At 30.1% G+C, this 24237-nt stretch overlaps 1 protein-coding gene and 1 long non-coding RNA gene across 3 annotated transcripts in view; one reads left to right on the forward strand and one right to left on the reverse strand.

Annotated features, from left to right (window-relative positions):
• Positions 1–24237, forward strand: part of LOC123272498 (E3 ubiquitin-protein ligase MIB1-like) — a 48360-nt gene that overhangs the window by 23013 nt on the left and 1110 nt on the right. Inside the window, exons 3-7 of one of the 2 annotated variants that reach the window (XM_044739346.1) lie at positions 21218–21437; positions 21645–21955; positions 22968–23142; positions 23264–23465; positions 23705–23865. In XM_044739346.1, coding sequence (XP_044595281.1) covers positions 21218–21437; positions 21645–21955; positions 22968–23142; positions 23264–23465; positions 23705–23865 — 1069 coding nt within the window. The remainder of the gene's footprint in view (positions 1–21217; positions 21438–21644; positions 21956–22967; positions 23143–23263; positions 23466–23704; positions 23866–24237) is intronic. The other variant, XM_044739347.1, reaches the window with a different exon arrangement.
• On the reverse strand, positions 13752–15240 carry LOC123272542. Its single transcript, XR_006511095.1, has 3 exons — positions 14992–15240; positions 14582–14773; positions 13752–14481 (listed from the first exon to the last, which is right to left on the reverse strand). It is a non-coding gene; the product is annotated as an uncharacterized LOC123272542 (long non-coding RNA).

Consider the following 24237-nt stretch of genomic DNA (forward strand, 5'->3'; position numbering starts at 1 on the left):
TCCAAGCAACATCAACTTTTTCCGGAAGCGAAGAAAACATTTCTTCGCATATTGATGTCAACAATTATAGAAGCCGTTCAATTGAAGACAAAACAAAGGCAATTTGAAGAACTTGAAGAAGAATCAATCAAAAGAGATCACTACAAAAGACTGCAGCAGAAACACCGGAGACTTCTCTGCAGGAAAAGGAAGCTACAGTAGGAACACCGAAGACTCCTCTGTAGGGAACAATAGGCGCTCCAGCCAAAAAGAGGGGAAGACCGCCTAGACATCCAGCGACCTGATGGAATACGGATTGACCTGAGCGAGGTAATGCCATCATTAGGTCCTGATGTTAATCCAGAACTGACTCGACATCCGATGACGAATCGAGTTCCAGTGAATTGGACAGTTTGATTCAAAATACCAGCGAAGAAAAATAGCAACAAGGCAACATCGATATGCGTTTAATAAAGTTCAAGGAAATATAGAAAGACTGGGAGTACCGAAGCTTCTAAGAAATTTTCCATTATAATTCGAAGGATTAAGAAGAGTGTTCCAAGACAAGACTTTTACGGATCTAGGAAAAGAAACTTCAACAGCGGCACCGGACCGATGTACCTCTCAGTGCAAATAGTCGATCCTCTGATCAATGATCCACCAACAATCATCGATGGATAGAAGACAAGAAGAAAATAGAAATAGTTAACAGTTTTTAAATGATTTGTAACGTAAGATAGATATGGTCCAACGAAAAATTTAATTGACTTCACACTCGTTCATTTGATAAATTTCACTCGTGCTTCGGTCTAACGGCGGTGGTGTTATGTAAAGAAATTTTTCTTTACATATTTATTAACTATAAAAATCGAGTATAATATTTATTAATAAAAAAAAAAATCGAGTATGATTTTATTTAAATTTTAACGATTGTAAAAGATAATTCGAGTGCGGTCATTAAGTGTCTCGTTCGATTTTTACAAAAGGCCCAGGGAAATTTCCGTAATTAGTCTGGAGCCCAGGTATATTTAAGAGATTAAATAGATAAATGGGAGTTTTGTTATACGTAAGTTAACTCACTTAAACTCAAAATAAGAAATACTTAAAGATAAAGAACATTAGATAAAAAGATTTATTTTAAACCAAAAGATTTTAGAATAATTTAATTACAAAATTTTAGTGTTGAGACAAATATCGAAATAAATTTTAATAATGCACTTTCTGAAATAATTTTTAGACAACAAAAATTAAATATGAAATGAGAAACAAATAAAAAAATAAAACTTGAAAGTTAAATAATTTACAATAGACAAATAATAAACCATTAAATTCTAAAATAATACAACAAATTATTAAAACGATAAAACAGAAATATTTCTACAAATAAATAATTAAATTTAAGAAAACGTAAGAGATGTTAGTTTCAAGTACATATTTATTCATACGATTTAAATAAATAAATTAATGTAGACAGTACAAATGTATGTCTTTGTCTATGCGTAAATGCGCTTACGTATACACAAACACATAGATGAATAATAGAACATAAGAGTAAGTGAGAAAGCATGTTGCACTCTGACCCAAGCAGAGGGACTCATGCAACATTTTTAGACAAATTTAAGAGAGAGGGTAAGGGCCCAAGAAAATAGACAAATAATTGGACATTTGTTTCCCCCAATGAGTGGAAATTAGTAACGCCCTAAAATTCGATACCTCGCAATTGTCACCAAAAAAATCTCTCTCGTTGTCCTGACGTCCTAGTGTTAACATCGTACATAGTTTAAATAAGTCTCAATAGACCACGTGTAAATCTTTTGTATAGAAAGTAAATCATTTGTAAAGGTAAAGTAAAATCGTAAAGTGAAACCAACTAAATCAAATTAAATCAACAAGGTTCATCAATTTTTATCAGGTATATTTTAAATTATTAATATTTGTGAATTTAGTAATATTGTAAAATCGTTATATGAAAGAAAAGTTAACTTCAATCACTGTGTAATAATTGTAATAATTGTAAACTTAACTAATGATATTAATTTTGGACTTAAACAATATATGTATTAAAATTATTCAACTACATCAATTTATTCAAACAAACCTATCATTCTCAATAAATTAAACTCGGAAGTTCCCGGTCTATTAGCCTAACACGCTAGGACCAAATACTTAAACACATTAAATATTTTAAATGTAAAATTAATTAATTATCCTAAATTAAATATTTTTTACATAACAATAAGTTAAAATTCAAGGGGAACGTAAAAAAATTTGAGTTATCGAGTTTTTTACTTATCGAGAGTTTACGTTAGCGAGGTTATTAAAGTAAAATTTTTAACTTAACGAGGTTTATCGATTGGAAACTTGAGTATGAAAAAAGACACATATAATTCAATAGTAATGACATAGATTTTCATTTATTTATATATTTCTTTGAGTAAATTCAAATCTTTAAGAAAAAGTCAGTAATTTTCTTTTGTTTCATACTTTAATGAAAGACTAAAGTGAAAATAAATTAAGCTTTTGGCAAAATCTTTTGTTTGCATATATACTTAATACGATGACTCGCTGATATTACATTAAGTTATGGAGGTCAAAAAAATATTATTTTAAGTTATCGAGGGCAATGCTCAAAATAATTGTTTGAGTTATCGAGATTTTGTAGTCCGTATATAATTATGTATGCACATGAGTGACTTAGAGGACGTAATTAACTCACCGAAGAATTAGGTAACAAATTATTTCACAATCAGTATATTTCCGTGTGACATAATGTTATCAATTGAATTAATTTTGTTAAAATCCTCCGCGAAAATATAAGAATTTAATAATCTACATTATTAAGAGAATAATCAAAATTTTGTGGCTAGAATATTTATATGATAAAATGGATTTTTATGGTTAAATTTGGTATCGTTGGAAAATTCTTGACCTGGAGTTGTGCCTTTTCAAGCTTTCATATCATTCTCACCAATAGTCAATTTATGATGATAGGTATTTAGGCTGCATTCTAAAATGCTCTATCTCTAGATACATAATTAAGAAATGACCTTGTATCTCGTGAACTATTGACATTTTTAAAGATATAAGCTCATCCCGATGTTACACTCATCAAGAGCTTTCATTTGAGTACCCCCATCAATTTTTCATATATTATATATATGTATATATGAAAAATATATCAAAAATGCATGTGGGTACTCAAATGAAAGCTCTTGATGAGTGTAACATCAGGATGAGCTTATATCTTTATAAATGTCATTATTTAATAAAGTAAAATTTTATTTATTTATGTTTCATAAGTCAGGGCAGTCACATAGTTTCTAGTATAACAATAATCTGTTTTTTTGATAATTTGTAAAAGAGATATATTTATTACGGATGACGGGTTTAATTTTTTGGGCGTTTGTGGTAAAAAATTCGAATTATGAAATGGAAATAATAGGATATGAGAGATGAGAGTGAATATAGAGAAGAGAGGGGGTAGTGGAGCGATATAGTGTTGAGATGAGTCAGTTATTTTTGTGGGAATTGGGAATTGCTTGTTTATAGATGGAACTTTGCCATCAGCAAATCAATTGTCCCACAAGGAAAAAATATACTTTAACATTCTGATCACGTGACTTTTCTCATCTCTACTTTCAAGGGAACACGTACTGCAATTTCGAAATATATTGTCACAATGTAGAAAAAATGTTTTTTTATATCCTTTATCGATTTACTTTTTTTTTTTGTAATTTTTCTTCACGAGATAAAAATTTTTTTTATTGATTATTTTAAACGGGAATATCTCAGGATTTTAATTGAAGATGTTAAGTGTAAAATCCGTTGTTGAGAAATCGACCAGATAATTCCAATTATGCCTATACCTGATCAGCTTATCGTTTAGTAATCCGCGATCGACAGTCGTAGACAGCGCAATATCCCCGTACGAAAATCCTCTTACAATTGTTATAAAATCACTTTAACATTATATATACAATGATGATATTCCGTTTAATATATACTCATAAATAATTTAATATAGGCTTGAATTTTATTTGAAAGTATAAAGTGAAATATTTTTAAAATTCATAACAGTTTATTAGAACTGGAATTTTCTCTTAAATAAATAATAATCATTCTGTCAATTTTATTTTTTAACTTATTTGTTAATTCTACTTTGTTATTATGATTATTATTATTATTTTTATTGTTGCTCAAGTGTTATTCGTTTTATGATTTAGTTATTATAGAGCGGCTGTAGAAATAAAATTTTGCCGATATTGTGAGCTGAAAAATAATAAATACATTTTTTTTCGCTCTATTAATATCAAAAGTCACTTTTTTCTCATATTATAAATTTATATTGGTAAAATGAAATACTGTCTAGTAAATACTTATCTGAGGTTAAGTATTTCAGACGATACTTCTAATAATATCAACAAAATAAAGTATAGTTTAAAAAACTATAAAACACGGGTTAATAGCAAACCAAATTAATTTTCAATAAATTTAGAGTGGAAGTAGAGTAATTAATAAAAAAATCTATTTTATTGTGAAAAAACGTGGGATTCTTGATATCAATTGAAGTAAATATTTTTAAAAATAAAGTTACCACAAAAATATCTTACAAAATACTCCGGATTGTTTGCAATAAAATAATTGTATTTTTTTTTCATTAAATTTTTATTTTGAACATAATAAAATCATTTAAAATTATTTTATAATTTTCTAATTGTTATTTTGTTTATTTCTAATTTTGTGAACTTAATTATTAAAAAAGTAAATTGATAATTACAATAATTTATTTTTAAATTCAAATTTAACTAGTTAAATTTCTTTAAAGAAGTAAAATTAACCGAGTCATACTGTTAAATTTTATTTTCAAAAAACTTCTCGCTACTTCGACAGATGTCGCGACCAGCGGCGTTTCTCGCAAGCCCAAGCGTATATAATACGAATATATACCCCTTCCAAAGTATGATGTCGATCCAGAATCTACAACGTAAATAATAATAGACACAATCGTGAAAAAGTGATGTGCACCATTACTCATACGATTCAAAAGTATTTCAAAAGATAAATTGACTGCGATTACCGAGTGGTTGGTTACGGGACGAGAGGATAACCCCAAAAAATCAGTATCTGTATTTTTAATCTACTAATAACAAAAAAAAAAATCTTAAGTAAAAATTTAAAAGTTTAAAAGATATCTATGTTCTTATTGATTGCTTTCTTTCTTACTCAAAAGTATAAAGTTCCCAGAGCGAACATAAAGTTGCTTAGTGATAAAAGTTTCCTTCACAAAACTTTTTCTCTTCTCATTTTTATATAGCTTTTTTTTTGTTTTTTATTTTATTTTAGTTCCTCCGTTCCTATTTTTCTCTTTACCTTCTCTTCCACTCTTCTCTTCATCGTCAGATATTTATTTTTTTTTTTCTCCAACTCTCCTCCATTTTATCCTTTCCTCTCATCTTAATCCTCATTTTTTTCATAACGAGATAAAGAAAATCTGAATTTTCTCGATTACTTGGTTATATTATCAAGAATATAAAAACTTTTTTTAATCAATTATAAAAATGATAATGATAATAAAAATAATAAACTGAGAGTTTAACCAACCAAATATTATTTTGTTAGACATATCAGCGCTTATAAATGAAATTATACTACTGTAAACTGTATTTAGGTTATACCAATTGACTTTTCCTCTGTATCAACAGCTTCATCATTGTTATCATCATCATTATTATTATCAGTAGACTAATACTGCCACTGATAATAATAATAAACCAGCTCGTTTGACGGGTAGTAACTGGAGAAATGCTTTGCTGACGAGCACACAACCGTTCGTAAGCTTATAAGAGATCTCGACTATCGTAACGAATGCAAATTACTGAGTGCTCATTACGATTCGTGGTACGTAACTACCCCGCGCACTCGAAGGCACATCACGTCCTGCCAGCCACACAGTCCGTGTTCGTCCAACTTTTTCAAGTATTTACTTGAGCTAAATTTTACTTTTTTGTCAACTATTTTTGTTTTTTCTTATTTCTTCAACACTTTTTTTATTTTTATTAACAACAGTAAACAAAAGTTTCTACTTCAAATACATAAACTTATTAGACGCTTCTAGTCAATATTTCAATCTCGACGAATCCAACTAACTCGGCTCTATAAATCTAACTAAACAACTATCTCAACTTTATAAATTTATAAAAATTTATTTGTATTTTGAAAAACTTTTTTTCCCAATCGTTCGTTCAATTTTTTTTGTTCTATATTCTGGACAAAGGTAGACATAAATAATATTTAAATGCCAGCGATTATATACCACCCGTGGCGGTGAATTTGAAATCGTTGATATAATCGATATGTCGACTATAACTTTGGCAGCAGATATGTACAGAGGATCCTGGTTAAACTCATCTCAAATGGACGTATTATGTGTATAGGGAATTTAATGATATTATCTCTACATATTTCGTGTGTCGGTCCTTCATCTATGTGCTCCACACACACATATAAATTCATATACATATACATATATATATATATAAAGCTCTACATATGATTTCAAGCGTATATACGTGATTTTCGCCAAAGTCAACTACCACCAATGGGTGTGTCGAATATCGATTTCCGTGAGTACATACAGTCTCTCTTTTCTCCAACAGTTGTACTCTAGTTAAATTTAATCAACATTAGTCAATATAATCATTCTCTGTGATACAATGTAGTCAGTCTATTGTCTCTTATACGAATATATATAAAAAAGTAAGTGTGTTTGGATTACTCGTTCTTCATGTTTATTTTATTATATTTATTTCGCTTCTGATTTAAACAAATGTTATTAATCCGCGTAATATGAAGAGTTTAAATTAATTTATTGTTTGTTTACGTTATTTAATTTATTGCGAGGAAAATTCAATACTTGGGGAAAATACAGCAGGAGAGAGAAAGCTACTGTTAAACTTGAATTGGTACAAGAATTATTTCATTTGGAAATTGAATTTTATTTTTTTTATTTCGTATGGAAAATGAAAATTGAGATAAATATTTATTTAGAGGTCAGTTTTGACTTGTTGTTATTAATTTTTAATTAAAATTTATCAATGTTAGCGAAAAATTTATTTTTTTTTTTCGAATTGGAAAGCTAATGTGATTTAATTATTGGAGAATTTATTTTTCAATGTAAATTGATACAAATGTTTCAGCATAATTTTTTTTTTATATTTGACCAGAATATATATTTAAATAATTTGTATTTATGTTCATTTTAATATCAATTTTTAATTAATTTTCCATCAAACGTTGAAGTTAAATAAGTAATAATATTGAAATTAGCAAGTGTTTAAAATTAAAAAATTTTAATGATTTTTTTGAGCGATAAATTATTATTGAAAGACAAATATTTATAATTACAATTTTTTTAATTTTTGTAACTGCAAATTTTAAATTTATACTTAGAAAATTTATCTAAAAACCTTTCTAAAGAATAGTTTTATTTTTATAATTAAAAAAAAAAAATTGTGATTTTTTCAAAATACTAGTGACCATTAAACAAAATAAATTTACATCCTCAACAACAATCGATCCAGAACAGATAGCGCATAATATTGAAAACGAGTGTGTGAATGAATATCAGCGTAAAGACTTGATAGGTAGCTTAGTCGAGGAGAATTTGTCGTAGGATTCGATTCTATTACCGTGACACTCGGCCATGCAGTGGAGATACAAGTGAATTTCGATACCAAATTCGAAACATTACTCTCCGGGTGTTCCGCAGTGTCGCGCGCCCTGACCACGAAATCCTCGCAAGAACCTCGTACACGACACGACACACATAACTTGTGCGCTATCGAATTCCAATTGATTTATTGTATTTTTATTATCTTAATCTCTCGCAGTTTCCCAAATTAATTTCAGCCCTTCCTGAGCTATCCAGAATTTTATTTTAAAACTAAACTAGATACGATGTTAGGCATCAATTATTCCGGGATTTTTAATCCGGTTAATTTAATATAAGATTTAAAAGTTCGCCGGGGGTTTAAAAATTAAAATGAGGTATTGAAACTTTTTGGTTTGACGAAGAATTTCAATGTTAATGTGGAGGAAAGGCATGTATAACAATTAAGAATATAAATAAGAGGAATCCTAGGAGAATAGTGTATCCATGAGGATGAGGAAGCTCGGAAGCATGTCGTATAGTCGTATAGTAACCCTGTGAGCCCGGGAAAAGCGCAACCGGGTCGAACTTCACCGCTATCCCTTCCACGTCACCGGGACTGCCACCGCCCCGGACTGGAAGAATAGATTCAACGAAATTCGTGTGCTCACTAGAATTAAATTATACATTCAACATTGTGGGTGTGAGTGCAAGCACGATACCAACAATACATTTTAAATATACATGTATATATTTATACATCTTCATATAAATGTTCATGCATACCTACTCTAGATCCACATCAACATCAACATATACTGCGATAATATTACGAATAAAAGAGATAGAAGGATACCAGAGTGCACCAGGGATTTTCGTGCACGCGCGAGCCATGTCCGTGTACTGTTTGTTTCGCTGATTTATGAACCACACCGGCAACATAAAACACAACCGAGAGTTGTTCCGACTGACCATTCGCTGACCGTTATACCAACTACAAAATACTAGACCTTGACACCCGAGATTGTAATTTTATGATTTTTGCTGGGCACAGGCTCGGGTATACAGTCGGGATCGCGTTCACGGTGTTCTAATTTTAAAGGGAGAAGCTTCCCAGGGTCCCTGAATGTTGCAAATTTATAATTTAACTGATAAGAGCTTTTTTAGATTAATTTTACGCTGGTAAAAATTTTTTTCATTTTAAAAAACTGTCGACCTGATAACGTCAATTTTTACATTAAGAAAAATGTAAATCTATCGTAAAAAAATTGTAAAAATCCATTATATAAAAATATATATGGCCAAAACTCTTATATAACCATTTCTGTAATTTTTACATATATTTACTTTATTTTCACACTTAATATAATTTTTTTCCGTGGTAAAATTAAATGTCGCTTCTAAGAAAAAAAATTAATTATTTATGCATAGTAATATCATGTTACCTTATAAGTTTAAAATCTATTTATTGAGTTTACTAATATTTGTAACTTGGTTTGAAAATAGTTTATATATTAACAACTTATGGGTAAGATTGCAAAACAAAAATATATCAAAACTTACAAGATTATTGATAAAATTAGACAATTATTGAAAAATTAAAAACTTAATACGAGTTTTATAATTTAAACTTGTATAATAAATTATTATACGCTCACATGTTCAATTAAAAATATTCAAATTCATTTTTATTAATCGATTTATTAAAACTTTTAAATTGAAATTGATGAGTCATTAAATGTTGAATTATTTTTAAAAAGTAATTACGCTTAATTGTTATTTAATATCTCGAAAAGATCAATTGACCTATTTAACGTTTAAAAATTCATAATTATTTTTGCACCACTCAATAAAATAATTGCAAATCATTAAATTTTTTTTCAAACTAGTTTTTGTTTTGGTCTAACTTTTAATTACTTACCACAATTATTCTCTGAAAAACTATTAAATAATTCTTCAACTCAAGTACTTGCACCCTTATTTTATGTAATTAAATTACTATTGACTATTAAAAAAATTCCATCAGAATGTTATAATTATAAAAAATATATTTGAAATAATTTTAAGACTGTGATTCAGTAATTTTTACTACTCTGATTATAACCTCAGATTTCCGAGGTTCTTATCACTAATGAGCAGAATAATTTATTAAGCTCGTTAAGTTGGCTGTCATCATCATCAATAATTTTCAAACGAAAAGATTTATTTATCAATAGTTAAAATTTCAAAGTTGAACCCCAGGTTTGTTGATTTATTAAATTAAATCATTCCAATCAAACACATAATACTATTACTAATACTAATTCTAATAATTAACTCACTAATTATTAATCAAATTATTTCCTCTCGATGGTAAATTTAATAAATTAATTACGCGAATCCATTTGGGAACAAAAATAAATTAATAATCATTACAAGTTCAATTTATTTTATTTTCAATCCTCAATTGCCAGTTATCAAATTATCAATTCAAGCTTAGTAACAATAATAATTAAATTATAATTTGGAAAAATATCTTGGCGATAAAATAATTAAAAAATTCAATCTTCCGGTGGTAACTGAATAAAAAAAATCTAAGCAGGATCGTTGGGTAATGAAAAAATAAAAATACAATTACTGGATATTGTAAAAAAGTAATTATTTAAAATATATAAAAATGAATTGGCAATTATAGATGTTAATTGGATGGTTTTTACGAGAATAAATTTTATTTGTTCTTCGGTGGAAGATAAGTTGTTGCCAGAGATCGGCAGAAGAGTATCAGCCAAGGGGATAAAAAATTTTGATGGTACCCGTGTCTCTCTACTCATAGATAGATAGAGTAGAGAGCCTCGATGTCTGGAAAATTTGCCCCTCCACGCTAGTGGAAACACTGAATCGATTGGATCGCAGAGCAGCTGGCCGGGGACAGAAGCAATCACAAGTCACGAGAAAGCTCGTAGAGCGCCGATTGAGGAAGACAGAATAAGTCGAGTAGAAACATTGGTATAAAGAACACTCTAATTCTTACCTTTTATTTTTCATACATAATATACTGACATCAGTTCCATTTATTCGTCAGCAGTATCAGTTGATTCAAGGACTTGATCGTCATCTTCATTTTAATTTTCAAAATTAACATCAATTTCAAGATGTAACAGAAGCTTGATCAGCAGTGAAGCAAGCTAGAACTTTACCGAAAATGAAGCCAGGAACCAAAATTCAGAAAAGGAACCCATAATATCATCTCAGCTGAAAGGAGATCCAGATCCAGTCTATAGCTGTTGCTCCGCTTAACTGCACATCTTACAGAGCAGTCAAGTTTTGTCGGTGTATAGATAAATGCGAAGACGTAAAACGGGGCGACAACGTTGCGAGGTTTGATAATATCCTTGCTGGTGGATACACGTGACCTCAGCGCTTGAACCAACTTCTCACCCAGGAAGAAGGAGCTATGCTGGCACTTGGATTGCTGCTTGGCGAAGCACAGCAGCGCCTTCCCTCCGCCTCTGAACGTGACATACATAACATTTAGCATTTACAAGGCAGTGCACTGTGCTCCAGCCTTACCATTTTACTTTATTTAATAATACTTAAAAAAAAAAAAATAAACCCACCAAACCAGAACCACCGCTCACGGTAACTAAAAACTAAAAATATACTTTTTACTCAATTACCAAGTGATAATCCTGTTAAATTTGCATTTTTTATACCAACTTTTATCATTAAGAAAAAAACAACAATAATAAAGAACATTTTAGATAATAATAGCAACGGGAAGATGTTTATAATTGACAGTAGCTGCTAAATCGGCAGTTTGTAAACTCTCATTGGATAAGACAGCAGTTACAGCATCAGAACAAGATGAAGAACCAGCAAAAGTAGAAGCACAAGCGCTGGTTGTTGATGATGATGGAATTTGGCGACGATCCTTCAGCTAAACTCATCAAATCAATGAGATAGAGATGATAGAGGATTTAAGGGTGAACGGAGCACTATCAACAAAAGACGGATGATGGAACAACAACTGTGTATAAGATACAAACTGGTGTACATTAGATAGATGGATAGATAGACGATAGATCGTCAGCTTCAGTATGCTTTTACTGTGGACCGAGAAAGCGCTGCTCAAGATCATCTTGAGTTTACTCTAACAGCAAAACTTTAAGCGCTGACGTTTTCGCTTACGTATGAGAATTTATACACTGAAACTCTGTGAATACGCCGTCGTCTGCCAGAACGCAACGCAATATAACAGAAACAGAAATACAACTTTATTATTTATACCAAATGTATGTTTAGCCAAATGGGATTATCAAGAGGACATTTTAGGGCGCAAGTTTAAATGATAATGATGGAAATGTTGTCTTTGGTTTTGCTTTTAGGCAAACATACACACCGTCAAAGGTTTAAAGCATAGGCAGCACACATGTGTTGGCTTCAAGAGAAAAAGATAAAAGATAATGTAAATTGCCGCTGAGAGAAGAAAATGATGAGGTCGTTGGGTTTAATGAAAATGCTGTCATTAGTAGATAATTTAAAACTAACATTATTATTTAACCCGTGTAATAATATCAGCATAATTTATTTGGCATTATTAAGCAAATTAACGCGAGGTGAGTAAATTAATTTTCGAACATTACGAGTGAACAAATCAAATATCATGTGTTATATACATATATGTGTGTATAGTAGAGGTACATATGTATTTAATGTCAGCATGTGGTATAATTGGTTCTCTTTCTCTCTAACTATAGAGCACCAGCATACCACCAGTCTGTTAACTTTTGTCTCTACTCGTATGGGATGTTAAAAACCAGTAATTCGATTCAGCGACATTTTTTTTCCCCCGATAATATGTATATATGTATATGTGCTTTGGAGTACACTACAGCTTGGAGCTTGGAGCGTCCAGATCTACCTCTATCTATCGGAGCTCCAACTCCAACACGGTATGTGCTACATTTCTTGCCGGTTGGTACAGTAATAGCTGGGCGCCCTGAGAACTAGCTGCCCGATCTGTACCGTCTATATCTGCTCTTCCTACTCTCACACCAAACCAAACCACACCACTATTATACGCGATGGATATATATATATATTGGATACATATATCTATACGTACTGGTGTAAGTGGTATATGCTATATGGTACATCGCATGGTATGGTATGCTAGTGTAATGCCGTTCGTAAAGCATGAGGCATAAAAAAGTAACGTTAAATAAAATAAAACAAAATGGAATAAAATAAAATGTCGAGTTATCGTTGAAACAGCTGGAAAGAGTGCTTCAAGAGAGCTCGTTTATTTTTCAGGCCAAATTTTGTCTCTTCTTCATTCTCAATAGAATGACTGACTTTTTTAACGAATTAAATAAAATTAAAGGGGACTAAAAATACTATTGTTTTAAATCTAGAAAATTTATAAAAGCTATTCATTTTCTGTTTTTTGAATTAAAACTAAATGGTAATTTAATCATCAATTTTAAAATAATTGTATAGTAATTATAAATTTGAATATTCAATAATTTATTTTCATTTTTTATGCAAATATCTGAATGATAAATTTAAAATAATTTACTGGCTCGTATAAAAACAACTTTTAAGTGACAAACCTGAATAACATGACGAGCTAAGTATATATCAAAAAATTTTATTACCGCTATTCTCAGACTTATTATTTAACCAGTAGCATATAAGAGCACCAGGTATATAATATGCTATATGGTATTCTCGTGACAAATCGTCGCAGTAAAAGTACTAAAATAACTCCCGTAACCGGAGAACTTATTTCTAGAAATATGACGGCGGGCTGTGACTATTTCGACCTAACCGCACCCGCAGTACTCTCCCACTATTTTGTAATACTTAATAAATAAATAAAAAATATCTAAATTACTATTACAATTATAATTATTATTAATTACTTAAATCCGTGTATTTCTTCACTGGTACTACCGCCATTTCAAATTTCAAAATAATTAAAATCTTCAGTATTAAATTACAAAATATAATTAAATATTTATCGATGAATATGACTGATGATTGTTCTCGACGATAAGCCTCAGCGCAGCTCCATACTTCTTTACATTCCATACGTCGTATCACACTATGGGAAGTAAGGAAGTACCGAACAGTCGCTCGGCCGAACTTTATTGCAAATAAAAATAATAAAATAAATAAAAATACCTATTTAATAGCAATACACATACTTAATACTTAGTCCTTAAATACAACAATCACTGACAGACAAAATGTTATCTTAAATCACCAATGTACCAAATAATTAATTAAAAAAATTATAAAAAATTAATTATAGCAGAGCCGGTGAATCCTTGAGCACTCTTCTGCGAAATAGCTGTTGCACTTGACTTTCCCATAAATTCCAGGTGACCTAGTAGAGCTTCTCGACAGCCCCCTTCGGTACCAGGAAGCAACAGCATTTATTGTCAAAACCAAACGAATATATGAATTTATAAAAATACAAAGTTAAGCCAAGTCGAGAATAAAAGACTTGAAAATTTACAATTAAGTTAAAAAATAATAATAGTGTCTGGGTGCTACCCAGACCAAGAAGAAGAGAGTGCTCAAAGATTCTTCGGTCTATGATCCTCCTTCCCAACTGGACCGCTTTCGACTGAATGCCGTCAAAGTCGTTAGGCACAGCTTCTTCGGATGAAGCCCTCTAAAAATGGCCGCACAGATCCCATTGGCCTTCTTGTCGCACCAGCAAGCAACACACGTACTCCTCTCCCTCCCTGATGCGATATGTGTAAGCTTACACTTTACTAGCACGCTGTGTGTTGCCCCCTGTACCGATCTCTCTTTTTACTCTTCTTCTTCTTCTTCTTCTTCTTCTTCAGCGCGTTGATTTTACGCTAGCAGACCAATACAAGGCATTATTAGGCATGTAAGTCTGGTACAACACTCACCAATACAACACTAAGCCTTCATTTTTCTCTCTCTTTTCCCACTCACGCAAACTCTCCAAGCCAAATTAGTCTTTACTCGAAAATAGGCGTCCCACGGCTGCTACCACATGGGCGACTATTCCTGGATGGGTCAGAAAAGTGTCGATGCCTCATGGCTGATGTCTCCTATCTGCTATCTACTGTCCAAGCCCAAATCCAGCTTGATTGCTGAACTTCATCGACTCCTGATCAAGATTATCTGAAAAGAAATCAATGGTTAAATGTCTGAATTTTTAAAACGAATAAACAAAATAAATTATTTGTTTAAAGTTTTGGACAAAAATAACCGAGTTATTCGCGTTAAAAATAGACGGTAGAAACAAAAAATAAAAAATGACGAAAGAAAATGAGGAAAGATATGTAAGACTCGACTCTTCAGAACCTAAAATAAACCAGTTGCCAGACTTCTATACTCACCCGGTGGTGAATCCTCGTGCAGGCACGGTACGACGTTACGACGATCTTAACCGTTCCATTCGTCAACCAACTGACTGCAACATCTATTTTTGTTGGCACACGCTGATATTCCTCTCCTTCCGAGTCCCGAGGCTCGCCTCTTCTCTATTCACCGTTTATCATTACCATTACGATATCTTATATTTTAAACGAGTCGTTAATAATTTCATTTTTCGGTATTCGGCAGAAAAATTCAATCGGTTTTTCAATTTTTGGGTGTTAATTATTCACAGAATAATTAAGATTTATCAGTTCATTTTTTATATCTAATTAAAAAATGTATCTTGGAAAATAAATTCTATCCAGTTGAAGAAACTTTAACAACACTTTATTATTATAATTAAATTTCTTGGATTGATTAATTAATCTGCAAAACAACTATCGCAAATTTAATGAAAAAGTCTGTACCGAACAATTCAATTTTTTTAAGCCAAAAAAGTTTTGAAGATGAAAATAATTTTAAGCTAAAAAATTTTCTTCACTGATAAAAAAATTAACTTAATTAAAAATAAATTCTTAAGATGGTGTTCTTGTTTCACAATTTTTTTTCTTTTTAATCTAGTTAATTTTTTTTATCAATGTAGCTTGCCAACTACAAAGTTTAATTTTTTTTACAAAAATCTGATTTAAAATTTTGAATTTTTTTCATAAAAATATCTATTACAATTTATGAAAAATAAAAAATAGAATTATAATAATGAAATTTGTTTTATTTTATAAATTATCATTTCAAAATAGGCCACATTGATGGAAAAATTAATTTTATTATGAAAAAGTCTTGAACCAAGAAAATTTCTTCTTAATTTTCTGATGTAATATTTTTTTTAATCATAAAATTTGAAAGTTAATTTTTTTATAAAAGTAAAATTTGTTTTTCTATAAATTATCTATTCTCAAAGTAAGACGGAAAAAAATTTGACTTTTAAATGAAACACCCCAGTGTACCATTGCCCGAATTAAAGATTAACGTCTACACTATTTAACAGTCCACCTTTAATTGGAGGTACTTTTTTACATAAAACTCCATCGGGCGCTGTTATGTATAGTTGCTTTTTTAGTCGTTGGCTTTAACGGGCCATTCTCCGAGCGGTAAAACAAATTTAAACCTTAATAATTGCTGAATATTTACGCTTTTATTTTCCTTTTAATGACGGGGACAACTATTGATGGAACTGTTATTTTTAGATCGAATGAAAAGTTATGCAATTGAGCTGAGCAGTGCGAATGGAACAAAGAAAAAAATAAACGAGATTATGAATCCAGTTAATATTATAACAGTTAACAGTTGAACTTTTAATTGTCTGGTACCTTTTTCCTCGCCCCTAGGGTACGAATCGTCGTATCGAATTACTCAGCTCGGGATAGCACAAGAGGTTCAAAATAGCCGTACGTATGGACATACACTGGTATGGTATAGTACGTAAGCGGTACGACAATGAATAAGACCAAGACTGTGGAGAAGGAAAAAGAGGAAGCTCAAAACGAAGTAGAAAAAGGAGAAAAGGTAGAAAAAGACACCAGTACAAAGAGAAATAGGATGTTTTATTGGGAATGTGGCAAATGGAAAATTCTAAACAGAAATTCACTTATCATTTTCACTATTTTATCTATATTATTAAGAGAATACAATATTCCAATATTTAAAATATTCCCTGATGGAATTTCGCGCAAAAAAAAAAATATTTAAAACTTTTCAGATACATTAAAAGTTTTAGATTGAAATTTTAGCTGTTGTATACAATTATGAGTACTGTTTTCGTGAGAAACAATACAATATAAATTTTGCACGCCTCAAAGCGTCACAGTAATTATTAATTCAAAATAATCTAAAAGTTTGTGATGTTAACGAATAAAGTTGGGGTGAAAAAAAAAAAAAAAATAAAATATTTTTATATTATCCATTTAGTAGCGCATAATCTTGTTAAAGTAAATTACCAAGTCTAAAGCCTCCTCAAAAAGTTGCCCTCTGAAAGATGATTTGAATTAATCGCCCATGATAAATTATTGATACAAGTAAGAGTAACGGGAGTTTAAATTAATATTAATAAGAAAAATCAAACTCCATCTTGGCTCTGCTGAATAACCGCAATATTTATTTGCTAATTCTTGGAATATTAAAATTAAACTTTGCCCTTTTATAATTTTTAATTCACAGCAAAGTTTTGAACAAGACTTTTTTTTTTGATAATTTTTAAAAATTTTGGGAAGATTGTGAGAATAATTTAATGGAAGGACTTTAGTTTGAAATTTAAAAGCGATCATGAAGCACATTTTAAACGCTCATTTGAGTGTTCAATAATCCGCGTTGAAACTTTGAGTTTATTATTCAACAACAAATCCGCAATGCTGATCAGAGGATTATTAATTGTTTTAAATAATTCGTAATGGAAAATTGAAGATTATTGGCTTAAAAAAGGGTTGATAATCCGGAAAAAATAAAATAAATCACAGAGAGTAATATAATGCAAATGTATAAATATTTGGAACGAAAGTTTGCAAATAAATAAAAATATCAGTTTAATATTTTACGAATTTACCAGTGGTGTTGATTTCCACTTTGATATGATTTAAATAAAATAAATATAGAAAAAAAAAAAGAAAAGAAAAGAATGGAATTTAAAATTTTAGACGGTCATTTCATGTAATACCAGATATAACAAATCGATTTGCGAGATGGCAAGAATCGTGGTTTTAAATTTATTCCAATGACTATCCGATCATGCATGAAATTTCTTATCTTGTCGAAAAACATAAAGCAAAAAAATATCTAGCTATATAAAGAACGTATATATGCCTAGCTATATACCTACATATACGTATAAAAGTAATGCCTGGATGCAGTATTCAGCAACGAACGACAATTTGGGAATATAATCCCGAGTTCCCTCCAAGCAAATACACAACTATCGATTGCAGCAGCGAATTGCTGTTGAAACTACCACATTCGAGGTAATACCGTTCGTCCTAAAATCATTGCAGTGTAAAGAGACTGAAATGAGTTGTATTTTATACAGCTGAGCCGTAAAAAATAAAAAAAAAAAAAAACATTTTTTATCCATCATAAACTTTTACTTTTAATTTTAACAAACCCGCGACCAAACAATGCCTTCGGGGTATTTAATATTTTATAAACACTCGAGTTTTCTTATTACTGGGTGGTGCAACATCTCTCTACATTAATAAAAATATATTTATATATTTAATAAATTTAGACCAACACTTTCTGACGGCTTTAATAACACTCACCTTTTTTTATAATTTAAAACCAAAAATAAAAACTAAAAAAGTAATCTTGAGATGGAGACTTTAATGTAAAAGATTTAGAGAAATGGCTTAAGATTATTTTTTAATGTATAACAACTATATGATTTTGTATGTAGGCGTATATTTTAAATATTTCGCGTCTTTGAAACCGAAAAAAGATGCGCAGTCTTTTTTCTTCGTCATTAAACCCTAAATTATTAAATTATTCTTAATTTTTTTCAATTAACTACATTTTATTAAAATAGTTTAATCAGAGGGTGAGATAATTTACACGTGATACGTAGAAAAAAAACAGCTCTATAAAAGTTGAAAAAAAAAAATTCTGTAAAGTTTGTAGAAAATTATTAAATTATGTCAAATTTACAAATAAATTTTTATAAATTTAATAAAATTTTAATATATTTTACTATTTTTTCTGTAATTTATACAGAGCTGTTTTTTCCATGTATCAATTTCATCAAACTTAATTTAAATGAAGAAAAATCTAGAAATTTTACAGAAATAATTCTTTCCAATTTTCATATATTCCGTAAAACTTGCGTTTTTTAAATTAAAATTAAGTTTTTTAAGTGTAATTTTTTTATTTCTCTTTCTTTCGTCTCTAGACTCTTTTTCTAAATTTCACCGAATTTTTCCGGCAATTTCTCTTGACTCTACAAAAATTTTCAACCTAAACTTAAAAAATAGCTACTTCTATAACTCTGTAAAACATACAGAAAAATATGCAATTTTCCTAAAACAATCTTCTATAATTCCACTTACAGATAAACTTCTATAAATTTTCCACAAGTAATTTCTCCAACAAGTTTCTGTAAATTTCACAATGCTGTTTACTCAAAACAATTTTCCTTCTTACTAATGATTTCCCATAAGTCATGCTAATGCACCAACTATAACTTTCCAATTTATCCAACAAACATTAATTCTTCTGAAATTAAATAATCTCAAAAGTTTCTCTGAAATAAATTCTCCCACCAGCTTAAAATACTCAGAGGACATAAATAAGTAAATATAAATATAAATAAATAGTTACGCTACCCAGTAGATAAAGACATTTAAAAAAATCTATTTTTCTCGAAATGAGCATCCAGCAGCGGAAAAAAGCGTTTAATAAAAAAAGAACAAGGAAAGTTAAGTAAAGGAACAAGAGGAAGGTCTTGAAGTGAGGGTTGACAAGAGCAGACATGTGCCACGAGCATGTCAGCATGTGCAGTGTCTGGTAACGCACATATACATGTACATATTCATATACAAATACATACTGACGGTGGGTGTTGGAAGCTGGATAAGAGGTTGATGCTTATTATTATTATGGTTCATGGACGGAGGATGTAGAATGTAGGATCTGCAGTGTGTAGTGTGTAGTCTGTAGTGCACCAAGAGTGTTAGGTAGTGTACTTCTCTACGAGTATGACTATGACTACGACTACAATACTATAGACTGCAGTAGGTTGGTCCAGGAGGTCCAGGAGGTTGATGGGTAGAGAGGTAGAGAGCTCTCTCTTGTTGACGACAGCTGCACCGACCATTTATTTCTCTCATTCTTTTTACTCAGCTAAACGCTCTCTTCATCTCTGACTCGTGTCCTTTATTTTTATTTTTCCTTCTCCTTCGTCTCTTTTTAACGAAAACTTACACCAATAAATCCACACGTGTTATCCACACTTACACATAAATAAAATAATACCCCCTTTGAAGTTTAAACCCGGGGAGGTCAGGCACTTCCTGTCCCGTCTGTGAGACATTAAGCCTAATATGGACGATGTGTCGTTAAGCTATTGTCTTCACTCTTTACACTTTAAATGGGCTTAAAGGTGTGTCTACTCCCTGCAATTCACCTTACAATTACACACTGCTAAATGAACAGTCAAAAGTACTTTTTTATTTTATTCACTATTTTTTCAAACAAGAAAAGTATACATTTTTTACGGAACTTTAATAAAGTTTTGGGGAAGTATTTAAAATTAAAGGGACTTTTTTGGGCTCAAGTTTTTAGTTTATACTTGTGGGTTTATTATGGGAAATAAATATAAAAAATTACTTATTTTAAATCATGAGAGTGAAGTAAAGTATGATTTTAAACTTACAATTAGTTTATACTATTGAACAGCCGTGAAAAGTTCATTCTGGCGCGTAATGTAGTTTTTAATAAATATGGATTGAGATAGATTATAAAAATTCTCAGTTGTGTAAATTGACAAACATACTGGCAACACATTTAATATTTACTCAGACATATGTAAAAATATTATAAAAACAATTTTTTTGATTATGGACTTACTGTTTTAAATTATCAACTTATGGGGGGATCTAACCCGGTTCTTGTGGATTTGTTACAATTGGTACATCCTTGTTCAATCCTTCAATAGAGATATTTTGTAAATTAAGTAAAATTCAACTACATTAATCTTTCAAAAATTTTATATTTTAGTCTAAAATTGATGATTGTAAATTTTTTGTTTAAATATTTTCAAGAAACTTTGTGTAAAAAGTAAATTTTTTAAATATTTTTTATTCTGTTGAGAATTTAAAATTTTAAGATTAAATAATGTTTCTTTTAAATCAGTCGAGATATTTAAAATATTATCAAGTTTCTAATGAATATATAAAAATAATCGCATTCGTACTTAAGCGTAAATATAATAAAACACAATATATATATATATATTTACAAAAATAAATATAGCTTGGAGGGATGATCCTTTAGGGGCTTTGAATTCTCTTAACATCTATACAAAATCTTTCTCTATTTTTTCTTTAGTTTCGTTTATTTAATAATCAGTGAACTAAAAGTAACTTGCATTAAATTGCAATTTTAAATAAATAACCCGTGATGAGAAAAGGTTGGAAAAAAAATAAAAAAAGAAAATAGAAAAGGAAAATAAAAGAGAAAACAAATCCAATACAAGTAATTTTATTTCAGTGCAATGCGGATCCTTCTTTCAAAACTTCCCCGGCCGTGGATAGTTGATGAAAAAAAGGACGATGGGTATACAGCCCTTCATCTTGCTGCCCTCAATAACCATGTTGAAGTCGCCGAATTATTGGCTCGAGTTGGCAAAGCTGACCTGGATCTTCAGAATGTCAATTTGCAGACTGCGCTACATCTTGCCGTGGAGCGTCAGCATACTCAAATCGTTCGAGTAAGTACAAGTGACTTCTTGGAATATACCTTCACATTCACATTCATGTGTCATGTTCATGTTCATGTTCATGTTTATTCACACCCGTACGTAAACACAGAGACATATATTTTTTTTAATTGAAGAAAAGATGGGCGCTTACTGTTCGCTTGAGTAAACGCTTACGAATAATAACAATAATTATTATTACTCTGTTGGTTTAATTAGTTGCTGGTACGAGAGGGTGCGAATGTTAACGTCGCTGATAAGGACGGCGATACACCTCTTCACGAAGCACTGCGTCATCATACGCTATCACAGCTACGGCAATTGCAAGATGTCAAGGATGTAGGACGACTATTAATGGGTCTCGGTTCACAAGGACAAGATAAGAAGAGCAGCTCTTTTATCGCTTGTTTTCTAGCAGCTCATGGCGCTGATCTTGAGCTCAAAAACAAAAAGGGACAAACTCCACTTGATCTTTGTCCTGATCCCAATCTTTGCAAGACTCTTACAAATTGTCACAAAAACAAAGAGTCGTAAGTTTTTAACTCTTACTTCATTAATTTATCTAATTGATTTATTCATTAATTAATTATTAGTATTTTCTAGGGATCCTACTAGACTCTTTTATTATTTTATTTTTATATAAATTTACTGTAGAAAAAATATTTATGTTTACACCAAAAGAACAAGATGATACTGGATATCATCCCAGATTATACACTGATATTTTTAAAAAATATTTTTTAATAGTTAACAAATCATTTATTAGAGACCACTTTTTAGTATTAAACAAATACTTCTTAGTATTTAAAATATTTTGTTTGTATTTAATAAATCTTATATTCATTTATTAAATATTAATAAATCTTTTTAAATACTAACAAATATTTATTAAGGATTAAAAAGTCGTCTCTAATAAATGATTTGTTAAATATTAACAAATATTTTTAACTATAAACAAATCCTTCTATCAGTGCACTAAGTGAAAAAAAATTTCAGATAGTAGCTAGTATCATCCAGATTACAATGAGTATAATTCAGATATCACTGAGTATAATATGGGATGATATCCAGTGTCATCTTGTTCTTTCCGTGTAGTTTCATGGAATTTTTTTTTTTTTTGGCATAAAAATTAAAAATTCTGAAAATTTGTTTTTAACAAAAATATAAATGATGGTTAAAAAAAAATGTAAAAATTTTTTCTAATTATCACAATAATTTATTTACTAAAAATATTATCAGATTTAAATATTTAAAAAAAAATAGAATTATAAATCAATAATAAAAAATGAAAGTTTTTTTTTTTGCATAAAAATTAAAAATTCTGAAAAAAAAAATTTATAAACATTATTTAAAAAATGTAAAAATTTTTTATAATTATCACAATAATTTATCCACTAAAAAAATTATCAGATTTAAATATTAAAAAAATAGCCAGAATTATGAATCAATAATAAAAAATGAACGCTTATTAAGATTAAAAGTGCCGTCAATAAAGTGACTAGGTAATTAATATCAATTAATAAAGTACTTATCAATTTACAGGCACGATATCGAGACAATGACACACGCCCAGACAATCGATGAATGCTTGGTTTGCTCGGACGCGAAAAGAGAAATGTTATTTAATCCTTGTGGTCACGTCATCTGCTGCAATGCCTGCGCGCCGAGGGTCAAAAAATGTTTAATTTGCCGTGAAAATGTTGTGTCACGAGTTAAAGTGAGTGATTTATTATTATTATTAATGATTAATTAACCAAATAATTCGATAAAGAGTCGATCATTAGATTTGCGGTTCAGGGAATAGGTTTTTGGTTGAACGTCCAATTTGTTGTTCACAGATTGAAGAATGCGTGGTTTGTTCCGATCGCAAAGCTGGCATTCTATTCCGTCCATGCGGTCATATGTGTGCCTGTGAAAGCTGCGCCACCCTGATGAAGAAATGTGTCCAGTGTCGGGCTCAAATTCAGCACATGGTACCCTTGTCCATCTGTTGCGGCGGAGGAGGTGATATTTCTTATATTAAGGGACAAAATGCCTCAGGTATTACGTCCAAAATTCCCACAACATTTTTCATATTTATTTTTATTTTAATATAAAGTACAATTATTATTGGATTTTTTTTCACTAAAGATTTTGCTGCTCAAAATAATCCTTTGCAAGTAAAATCTTTTTAATTAAATATAAACCATTTCCCGATATCTACTTTAATCCATTGATGAAAAAATAAATACTAATGACTAGAGCACTTTTTTTTTTTTTTTTTTATCTATTTTGTATAGGTACGATATCGGAAGTTAAATCTGACGTCGAGGATGAATCCGTGCTGCTGAATACTAATAATACTAACACAGAGGCGGTATTAATGAATAACGGTAGTCGAGATACATCCCATAGTGATATACAAAAATTACAACAGCAATTACAGGATATTAAAGAACAGGTAATCTTTTAATTAATAAAAAAATTGTAATTACTTTTTTATCAGGGCTATAAAAAATTGCTATACACTGAGATGATAAATAGTGTTTGAAGAAATATTTATTTTTAATTTTTAAATAAATTTTTTTGCACTGAAAGAAATTTATATTCTTGCAATTGTGATTTTTATTTATAATAAATCTTCTCAGTAGTATATTATTAAGAAAACAATAATGATTTAGGCTACATTTGAAAATACTCTATCTCTAGATACATAATTAAGAAATGACCTTGTATCTTGTGAACTATTGACATTTTTAAAGATATAAGCTCATCCCGATGTTACACTCATCAAGAGCTTTCATTTGAGTACCTACATGCATTTTTGATATAT

This window comes from Cotesia glomerata, linkage group LG10 (assembly GCF_020080835.1).
Source record: "Cotesia glomerata isolate CgM1 linkage group LG10, MPM_Cglom_v2.3, whole genome shotgun sequence".
NCBI lineage: Eukaryota > Metazoa > Arthropoda > Insecta > Hymenoptera > Braconidae > Cotesia > Cotesia glomerata.